Here is a 10996-nt window from a genome sequence, read left to right on the forward strand (position 1 = left end):
TTTGCATTTAGAGCTCTTAATGTTGGTATAAGTGCCCACCGGACAACCCCCCTGACATCTAATTGATTTTTGATTGATTTAGAGCAAAGTCAGGATATCCAGAAGCTCTTTATAACGACAATGATATTAGAAACCAAACATTATTATTGTCAAGGCAAAGCTTGTTGACGTTCCTCGTTTTGGCAGCAGTCAGTGTAATATTGTTCAACCTTGTACTATATTAACACACTGTACACTTCATTAGTCCCACAATGGGTACATTTGCAATTACCAACTCATTTACACTGCATAACCGCCGATAAGAATGAAGGTACTCAAGTTCTTATGTCGTGGTGGAGGTTTGAGTCACCGGCCGCTCTTTTAGCCATGCCCAGAAATTCAGAAAAACTCAAATGTGGAAAACTGTCACTGCTCGAGTAAAACAAAGAAGACCACAAAAGTCGTTAGTAATGACTTTTAACATCTGATGCGACCGCAGTCGAGAAGGAACAGTTCCAACAAGTGCATACCAAGAGTCTCTGGGGACTTGTGAAGGGTTCCAGGGCCTGGACATCTAATGTTCCGCAATCCACTGATAGCACAACAGAGAAACTCACACTGCCATGGCGTTGCAACAGAGCGCTGAAAAGCCACGGGACATGCAAACAGAAGGCAGGGGGTGCCAAAGTGAAACTCGTAGTCAGGGACGGAAGACGAGGGGGATTAGTACGAAACGACGAGGCAGGGAGGTCAAAAATGTCGGCGAGTTCCATACGCCATGTTGGATGTTTTATTCAAATCAAAGTGCAGTGTTCAGTGGTGATGTTACTTGACATGCAAGCAAGGTGTGCTAAATGTACTGAAAGACTAAAACAACTTTTAAATCAAGCCATGCTAAATTCCGACAATCCCTCAATTTTTGTGTGTAGCGTGTACTGTATTTTTCGCTTCGTGTGTGTCTCCCATTAGGTGGATCCTGGTCAGTTCTACTCGGTATGCAAATCAAGCTCATCCACAGCTCCTTGTCGATTAGCGTCTGCTTTTGTTCATCTGTGCCAACACAACTATGTACCCATTGATGTGCCCGTCCAGTGCGGTAAGTTAGGCCCTGATACAATCAACATGTTCGTGATGATTATGCGGGCCGGATGGTTTATATTTCTTTTGGTTATCTTTTTGTCCCTCTCAGTGCAAGGGTAACGATGGACACATTTCTGAGGAGCCAAAATGAGAAATTCGTGCCTCATCAGCTGCTGCAACTGACTCTTCTTTTCGAGCCCATGTTTGGTGTATTTGTGACACTTTGGTGACTTAATACAGACAGACACAGTTGTAATGGGAATAATTCAAAGTAGCAATCTGTTTATTGTTACTTTTTCTCTTCTGTTGTACAAACAATGTAGATTATCAGCGACCGGTTTCACAGGCATTTATTATTTTCAGCTGTTTTGACTGCATCTCATCCACATCTTTTCTGTTGTGACCGCTCAACTTGTGTCCTGAAATGTGGTGATGTAATTGTGTATTTTAGACTTTTGTCTCTGCGTGACACACTCTGCAATCCAGATAATGTTGCGGATCTCCTGTTCCTTCAGTTTGATGTAGGAATAAAACACACCAAAGTGGAACTGCTGCAGGAACGCAAGTGTGTTCAGCTTCACCTGAAGAATGAAATGAATGAAAGATTGGCCCTTTAGCTTTACGCAGCAATAACATTTAAATACATTAATAGAAGACTTTCAAAATGTTTAAAACCGAAGTAAAGAAATAAAAGTTGGATTCTAAATGTATTAAAATCAAATAAAATAATGAAAAGACCTTAATCAAAGTTATGGAGGGGAAAAAAGTTTTTAACTTGGATTTAAAACATTTGCACTTGGAGCTGACTTCATCTTATTCCATTTGTGTGCAGCATAACAGCTAAATGCAGTTTCACCGTGTTTACTTTGAACTCTGGGCTCTACTACCTGATCTGAATCTGCAGAGCCCTCCTGAGTTGATATTCAATGAGCATTTCTTTAATCTATTCACAAGCCAAACCATCCAGTAGTTTATAGACCTGTAGCAGAATTTTAAAGTCTATTTTACGGCTAATTTAGACCAGGCTGGCTCACAAATAGCGAAAAATCTCATATTATTGTTTTGAAGTTACCATGATTTTATTGGTCTGGCCCACTGATGAATCGAATTTCCTCAATGTAGCCCCTAAGCTAAAATGAGTGAGACCAAACTACAGACTGAACAAAAACAAGTGGGCAGAATATGAGAAAGTGAGCTTTGCTCCACTTGTAATAGCAAAAAATGTTTTATTCGTAACAGATTTGCATTTGAATTTAGATTCACATTAATTGGTAGGAATGGGATCATCGTTGTTTAATCCCCGCCAAAAAAAGAAATCATGGAACCACTGGGCATCTGGTTTATACAGTTGGGCATTGTTCTATTACCTCTTGCTGAAAGAATCTGTCTTCCAGAGTCTTGTAATCAGATTCTGGGGATGGGTTGTCAAAAATGATTTTATAATCCTGCAATGAATCATGTAAACACAATAATCAGAAACACAACAGCTCGTACTCGCGATTGTGCTTATATGAGAGTCAACTCACTGGGTAACAGTCAGCGACCGATTTGACTTGTTCGTGCTCTTCCGCTTTGGACAGCAACTGCAGCCCTTCAGGGTAAAGTTTACCACAAGATGGATACAGTGAACTCCTGTCTGCGCTACTCAAGTCTGTCCCGAAGGAGTTCACAGTAATGATGAAGGCTCGTCTGTCTGCCTCAAACTTTTGACAGATTTACAGTTAAGTACAACTGATATCGGAGATAAACCACTTAAATAATAATCACGGTACCTCCAAGATGGGACACATGACATCCTTTGCGGCACCACCAATGCTCTTGCAGAAATTGTAGAAAGATTCTAAATATGCCTTTAAAAACAAAGCATAAATGAGGCATGAAAACAAAGCATGATGTAAATTCCTGAATCTCATGATTCGGATTGTGGGGTCTGCAGCCAGACTTCCTTGTCCCCGGGGCCTCCTGATGGTGGGATGTGTTAAGAACGTAGATTGAACGGTAGCTTTGAGAGCTTTGCCTTTTGACTCAGCTCCTTATTCACCACATCGGACTGATACAGTCTCCAAAATTGCAGAGGCTGCACCGATTTGCCTGTTGATTTCCCGTTGCATTCTTCCCTCACTGGTGAAGACCCCAAGATACTTAAACTCCTTCACTTGGGGCAGGATCGCATTCCCAACTTGGAGAGGACACTCCATGCATTTCGAACTGAGGACCATAGTCTCAGTTTTGGAGGTGCTGATTTTCATGCCAGCTGCTTCACACTCGGTCGGCTGCAAACTGCTTCAGTGAGAGTTGAAGGTTGGGCAAACTTCCATTTGTGTGTGTCCATTGTTCCACGGTCTGGACGAAGACCACAATGGTCGTCCTGAATTTGAAATTAGACTTCCCGATGAACCCTCCTTGCCAACATTTCCGCATAGACCTTACCAGGGAGACTGAAGAGTTTGATCCCCCTGTAGTTGGAACTCACCCTTCGGTCCATCCCAGTCTGCCAAACCAGAGGCAATGTTTCCAGTGTCCTCGTAATGTTGACGAGGTGTGTCAACTACAACAGCCCCACAATATCGAGAGCCTCACAGAAGTCCAGGCAGATCTCATCCACCCCCGGCGCCCTGCCTCTGAGGAGCTTTTTAACCACCTCGGGGACCTTTGGAGATCCCATTTCAGAGATCCCAGACTCTGCTTCCACATGGGAAGGTGGAATTGAGGAGATTTGGGAACTATTCGCTCCACCGACTTAAAACGTCTCGAGTCGAGATCAGCAGGTGCCCCATCGCCATTAAGCACATTGTTCACGCTGCACTGCTTCCTCCTCTTGAGACGCTGGATGTTTGACCAAAATTTCCTTAAAGCCATCCGAAAGTCATTCTCCATGGCCTCAACATGGCCACGTTTTTGCCTCAACAACCATGAAGGCTGCGTTCTGCTTGTCCAGGTTGTAGCCATCTGTTGCCTTCAGAGTCCCACAGGCCAAAAAAGACCAATAGGTCTTCTCCTTAAGCTTGACGGCATCCTTCATTGCTGGTGTACACCACTTGCGAAGGTTGGCGCCATGACAGGCACCAACCACCTGATGGGCACAGCTTCGGCTGACCACCTCAAAAAAACATTTTCCGTATGTAGAAAAAGTCTGCACACCCCTGTACAAATGCCAGCTTTTTCTCTCTCTATATATATTTTAACATTTTCCAGCGTTAATATAACAAATTATCAGTGAGACTCAACTGGAACATAAATATATATATATCTTTTTGGGTGTAAAAGCAAAATAACAGCTGAGATGATGTAGTTGCACAAGTGTGCACGTCTCTTATAACTGAGAATTTGACGGCGTTCAAAAATGACCAAACACATTAAAATTCATGTCAACATCTGGCACCATTTAAACAGCTTCTAATTAACCCCAAAATGAAGTTCAGCTGAAAGGGAAAAGGTTTATTTTATTGTTCTGACTTTATTATTATTATTATTTTTTTTTTTTGCAGAGGCCCTAATGTTTTGTGCTAAAGCCTTGTTTTCAGTTTTCAGTTTTAGATAAAGCAAAACATCCCCAAAGCATGATCCATCCACTTAAAAGGCGGCATATATATATATATATATATATATATGTATATATATATATATATATATATATATATATATATATATATATATATATAATGTGTCTCATTAATGGTGGCCAAAACATTTCTGAAATTATTCTTTTTTTTTATTTTACAACATATGCTACATTAGAATTGTATGTCACCTTATAAAGCTTGTTTCTCAGTATTTCAGCCTCCATCTCATCCAAGTTCGACTCAGACACAGCTTCCTGGAAAAACTGACCTGTGACGCGCACAACATAGTGAGTTATTCTTCAATCATTTCTCAGCAAATGTCCACACAATTTTATACATTTATAATTTTGTTTAGATAAGTAAGATATACAGGGGATTTTTAAATGAGTTAGCTATTTATTTATTACCAGCCATTGACGTTTGAGAGACATCCAATGGAATATATACAGTAGCAAGAATGGCTTATTGTAAACAAATATTGTTGCTGTATACACTTTTCAAGTAGAAAGCAGGCCGATTTCAGCAGATATTTGGCTTCATATATTACTGTATTGTAATTGTAGAGCAGTGAATTTGCTGATGGGTTTAAAGAGTATCAAATGATGCCAGTGATTTGAACCAGATGCTTGATTTTCTTTGTTTTGCGGCCCAGTACTTTCTAAGTGCATTAGTTCAGTGTTTCACAACGTTTATTGAGCCAAGGCTCATATTTCAGATAAACCACCGGACAAGAGTGTCGAAAAAAAGGTTTTTGTTTCTGTCATCAAGTACAAACGCATGTAATTCTTTTTCCTGTCAGTATAAATTGCTGGCAAAACATTTTGAAACGTCAAGCGTATACCTCCGATTTTGTTGTAGTCTGAAAATATTTGTGTTTCAGCATTCCAGCCTTTATTTCATGATATTCACGTGTAGATTTGTAAACCAGTGGTCCCCAACCCCCCCCCCCCCCCCGTTTTTTCATACAAATCCATAACTTTTATGGACCTCCAATATTGGGGGAACGTTGGGGGGGATGTTTGGGTGATCTCCGCATATTGTTACGAGCGGGTGTCGTATTTGGTCGTTCTCATGTTCCTAGCTTGTGTGTTTGATTTTAGCGTAATGTGACTGAGACAATTCTCATCTTGACATGACAATGGAGAGAAGTTTCAATATAAAATATTTTTTGATAAAAAAAATTTCAGCCTCCAATAATAAATAAACTGGAAATACTGCCATTTTTTTTTTTTTTTTTTTTTATTATTGCATCAGAGTACCGCGGCCCGGTGGTTGGGGACCACTATGTTAAACAAATCAGAATTGATAGAAATGTTTGAAGCCATCCAGCAGACCGTTGCATGCTTTATTTGAAATGATGTTCCAGGCCTTTACTGCTGCCTGTTTCTCATCCTCCCCTACTCGTTTTGGATTGTTTCTGGGGTTTCTCCCTTCAGTCTTCTCTTCCCCTTAACTACAGCCTGCTTTTCATCTACTGAAGGGGAGACTGATGGGAGAACCCCCCCAGAAAACAAAGACTGAAAGAGACAGCAGTAAAGGCCTGGAAAAGCAATTAAAAAGTTTAACAATGTCCATTCCAATCCTTTTTGTCATGGTCTGTGTTTGTTGTTTTTTGGGTCAGTATTCAGTTTCATGTTTTTTTCCTTGTGTTTGGTGTGTCTCATCATGCTCATTGTGTCCACCTGTGTTCGTTTACCCAAGTCCCAAGTGCTAACGACTCAGCTCCCACCATCACGTTCTGTCTTGTTCAGGTGTTCCTTGTTGTCGCGTTAATTTGTTTGTATTTAGTTCCCTGTTTGCTTTCAGCTCATGTGGGTTTATTATCCTTGTCAGTGTCCATGTCTGTATGTTGTCCTCCTGCCCTTGTCATGTCTTGTTTTTTTTGTTCTTTTTATAAAGCCAAGCTCAGTAGCCCTAGTGTTGTTTTTTTTTTTTTTTACTTTAATGCCCGTTATTTTTGACTATTTTTTTATTCTTTTGATTGCATTTTTTTTTTTCAAATTAAATACCCTTTTAAATTACTCCTGCCTCACTTCACTGCGTTTTGGGTCCTCCTACACTACAACCGGATCCTGACACTTTTGCTCGCTTGAAATGTGTGGCTTCAAAGAAAAGATGCTCATTTCGATGTAAACACCATGAAATACATGCTGGAATCTCAAATTTTGGATCATATTCGAATCTCAACACTCTTTGTGTTCGTTCTTATTTTTCATTTATTTTATTGTTTATATTTGCACTGGCAAGTGAAAGCTCTCTAATCTCGTTGTACACTTAGTATAATGACAATAAAGGACATTCTGATTCTGATTTTTATCTTTTATCAAAAACCCAGATGTAAACAAAAATAAAGGAATTGACTTAATCGTTCCAATACTTTTGGAGCGAAGTGTAGATTGTTTATCATTACAAGTGTAGCTCATTTTTGGACAAATTTGATCATTTCTCTTCAGCAAGGTGATGTCGTGAAATAGTACCGGTAGTTGAGAAACTTTTCTCACTAGTTGCAAGGTCTCACAGATTTAACGCGTAGTGAAGAATGGTTATTCAGTTTGCTGTATGAGGTGAGCAATGCACATAAAAAGCGAGAGTGTCACATGAGTCACCCAATGGAGTGTCAACCAGGATAGTTGTGTGGAGTTCCGTCGGCGTGCGGGCGATGCCAACTGCTGCCATTTGGTCAAATGCGCCGAGGGGATGACAACGTGGAAGAAGTTCTTCTACCTGCCTCTGTTTCAGGGCCCCAGTGATCAGCATCACCACATTGTCAATCATGTAGCTGTAGCTATTACAAAAAAAAACTGTCAGTATATAAACTATTTATATATATATATATATATCATTCTTTCATGATTCTGTTGACTCTAGTCCAGGGGTGGGCAAACTTTTCGATTGGTGGGCCACAATGGGTTCTAAAATGTGACAGAGGAGCAGATGGATGGAGTTTTTTGGTAACCTCACCTCATTTAATTTTAAATGAAAGTGAACAAAGGCATTACAACAATATAGAGGTCTTTGAAAAACCACAGTATTTAGAAAATAAAACATTAGCAAGGTTTATTCACTTAATTTTTTTCAAATTCGGCTGGCCAGATTAAAATGTTTGCCCACGCCTGCTCAAGTCGCATCATCTTTTGTTTGCTGATGTGGTAAGCCTATTCGCTGTTTCTTTGGTCCGCTGAACCATGTTTTTGGACTTTTTGGGTTTCGCATATTCTCAATGCCTTTTTTTTGTTGCCATTTTTCATAATAGAAAATAATTCCTTTTTATTTTTGAGTATCATACTGCTGCGCCTCTCTGCATCCTAGCATTTTGGTCCTCAGCGCAATTATCGTGAATGAATAACCAACCTGAAGCATTGTTAATATTTGACTGCTATGCGTGTCATAAACTGCTTGTTGATGCAGCTTAGCTGTCTTTGTGGGATTTATTGAGAAGGATGAAGTTAGATGTCGTCGTAGTTATATCTCTTCTTATCTTATGATGCAAATCTTGCATGTTGCCTTTTCTCTCAGATATTATCATAAGTATCAAAATTCTTCCAAATCCCTAAATCCAACTTTAATAGTCTCCAGCGCTCCCTCCAGGATACTGGACTCGCTTCATGAGGTGGCCTCTGCACTCTGTATTACCGCATACTCTTTGCCAACTCGGAAAAAAAAAGCGCAACACACTATTCTTCAAGTATTTTATACGTTTTAGCCAAGCAAGTCCCTGGTGCTATAATTGGCAACTTAAACCAGACTGGAGTCAAGTCATGTGAGTCATAACCATACGTCATATAGTCAAGGAAGGTGGAGAGTGGTGGCAGACTGTTGGAGCGGAGGCATTTGAATTCAGTGACCAGGTTGTCTCTCAGTTTGCTGTCCACCAGAGACACGGTCAGGTCATCCTCCTCAGGTGAGGACAGCAGCTTGCCGTAGTCCGTACTTTGAAGGTGCAGCTTCATATCTGAGAGAGAGGGAAGGTCAGCAAAACAGTGTTGTTTGCACAATTTTTGCATAGTTTTAGACGTCCTTAAACCACTCTTGAATTTACTGCATCCCTGTTTAACATATTCCTTAGTTGTAGTAAAATAATATAAGTAATATTTTTTAAATGATTCCTTAGTTCTCACGCTCCTGCTCGCGCAGCGCTTCAAATAAGAGGCACAGTGCGCTTGTTTCATGCTTTTTGTTTTCCACTCCCAGTTGAAGTTTACATTAAAACTGACACATACTGTGAACGAATAGAATAATGTAAAATATTCTCCTAATACTGACAGCAGAGTAACATAAAGCAAAAATTTAAGAAAAATACTTATATGTAAAAAAACGTATTTGCATGCATAATAGAGCAATAGAATATTTAGTCATGAATTTGTTTCTTTAAAATTTAGAAAGATTTGCTTCCAAACAATTATTTAGATAATATTTGTAACTTTTATCGCTAATACATTTGACTTGAAACCTTATTTAAATGTCACTGTATTAAACAGTGTCAATGTTCAAACTATGGCTAACAAAAATATTAAACGGTGAAACTGTGGTTTCAAGGCTTATTATCCTCCTAGCATTGATGCTAATTTCCGTTAATCTGTCATGATAGCATTTCGCTAGCTCACGTTTGGTCGACAAATATACATGGTTTGGTTCAACATTTTGGAATGTAAATATACAGTAGTTCATTCTCTTTTGTTGCATATGTTAGTTTAACAGTAAACTCCAACTGGAAATACCAAATTGCTTGAAGCAAGCACACTTGACATATTTGTGCAATTACTAGTCTACACTCAGGAGTGTGGTGTAGCCTCTTGAGGACCAGACTTGGGCACCCGTGGTCTATGCACGACAGTCCGCCTTCCCTTGTAGAATCTCTGCGATATGGAACCCGACAGAGAGTGAGAAACGGTGCTAAGGAATACTTTAAATGGTGTGTTTTAGTTAGTCTGAATGTTTTAATAAGTTGCAGATTTTCACAAATCAGTGATGAGTCTGCAACAGATTGTACTTGACGACCGCAATGCCTAACTCCATTGTGAAGAGATACAGCTAATATAATGATGGAATGCATGCACGATCTCTAGAAACCACATTAAATTGATAATATTATCCCCCTGAGCACATTAAAGTACAATGAAGCGCAAAATGGACACAGCTGGAGTTGTTTGCTTGCAAAAATGACGCAAAAAACAGCAATGGCTTGTGGCGAAATGCTCTCACCTTCAAGTGTGTCACACTGAGCCAGATTGTGATAGTCAGCCTGAGTAAGGAGCCCGGCCTTGAGTCCGCGCACCAGACCTTCCAGGTAACCATGGTCGATATTGAAAGTGAACTCTGAACAGTTTGCCATCTTGCACGTAGCTCAAGTGATGTTCCCCTGCACCGGTGTTTTGATTCGGAAAGGAACTTCTCTCTGATTCAGACTATGACTAACATTCATCTGTTCACATCCAGCCTGATAAGATTTTCCACTGTTGGCCTGAAATAATTTTGTTTTTGTCATGTTGTCCTTTGTCTGTAGCAATGATACATTTAGTAAGAGATAGTAAATATCAATATCTTTTACTTTATTTCTTTGGGCCATTCCACTGATTGTTGTCACGCTCTCAGAATAAACACACGTGTCTGACATTAATTTAGGTGAAGACTCCGATCATGTTCATGATTTCTAATAGTATTTAGGAAATAGACAAACACCAATATTTAAAAGCCTATTCCTTTTTTTTTCTTTAATTGTTTATATTTTCAAATCATCACCTATCCAGCAAAGAAAAGAAAAAAAAAAACAATGCCTTCCACTGGTGAAGTATTTTTGGAGCTGGCCAGTGGGCTATTCATTTTAGGAAGTGAGAACAGGCAACAAATTCACATTTGTTTCAGTGTTCAAGGTAGGTGAAATTAATCTTTTTAAAATATATTTATTAAATTAGCATTTAGATTAATGTGCAGGACACATTGCTAGGAAAAAATGTGTATTATACTATTCATTTTATTTTTTATTTATACCTACAGTGACAGAATACCAACTAAATAAAAATGATTAAATATAATTTAAATAATCAAGTTTACAGCGAAAATTGTTTTTATGAACACGGCAAGTACTTCAGGATTCTTGAAAATACTGTCTAAAGTACGATGCTCAGTGGGCTAGATTAAAGAACGGAGCAGGACGTATGTGGCTCCCGAGCTATACTTTCCCTACTCCTGGTAGTCTAACATTCCTCTTTTTGCGACAGTATATCATATGTTGTTTTGATTGACGAGCTCTCCCATGGAAGTCATTTTGTTAACCTCAGTGGACCAAAAGTAGGAAGACTCCATCTGAGAAAATAGTGTAAAAAAATAAAATAAAATAAAATAAACAGTGGGATGAATTTCAGGATGAGCAATAA

The 10996-nt window shown here is 39.3% G+C and overlaps 2 protein-coding genes across 5 annotated transcripts in view; one reads left to right on the forward strand and one right to left on the reverse strand.

Moving 5' to 3' along the window:
* Nucleotides 1–1601, forward strand: part of apoltp (apolipoprotein lipid transfer particle homolog) — a 42028-nt gene extending 40427 nt beyond the window's left edge. For all 4 annotated transcript variants that reach the window (XM_088311532.1, XM_088311533.1, XM_088311534.1 and 1 more), the window contains exons 73-74: nucleotides 949–1075; nucleotides 1169–1601. In XM_088311532.1, coding sequence (XP_088167658.1) covers nucleotides 949–1075; nucleotides 1169–1179 — 138 coding nt within the window. In that variant the 3' untranslated portion in view covers nucleotides 1180–1601. The remainder of the gene's footprint in view (nucleotides 1–948; nucleotides 1076–1168) is intronic.
* On the reverse strand, nucleotides 1467–9969 carry LOC148325795 (V-type proton ATPase subunit d 1-like). Its single transcript, XM_088311536.1, has 8 exons — nucleotides 9825–9969; nucleotides 8400–8574; nucleotides 7229–7407; nucleotides 4811–4890; nucleotides 2832–2909; nucleotides 2586–2762; nucleotides 2427–2504; nucleotides 1467–1640 (listed from the first exon to the last, which is right to left on the reverse strand). The coding sequence occupies exons 1-8, from the start codon at nucleotides 9952–9954 to the stop codon at nucleotides 1467–1469; spliced, it is 1071 nt and encodes a 356-aa protein (XP_088167662.1). The 5' UTR covers nucleotides 9955–9969.
* Nucleotides 9970–10996: the final 1027 nt, after the last annotated feature.

Source organism: Idiotropiscis lumnitzeri, chromosome 12 (assembly GCF_059441095.1).
Source record: "Idiotropiscis lumnitzeri isolate Australia: NSW breed Sydney's pygmy pipehorse chromosome 12, RoL_Ilum_1.0, whole genome shotgun sequence".
Lineage (NCBI taxonomy): Eukaryota > Metazoa > Chordata > Actinopteri > Syngnathiformes > Syngnathidae > Idiotropiscis > Idiotropiscis lumnitzeri.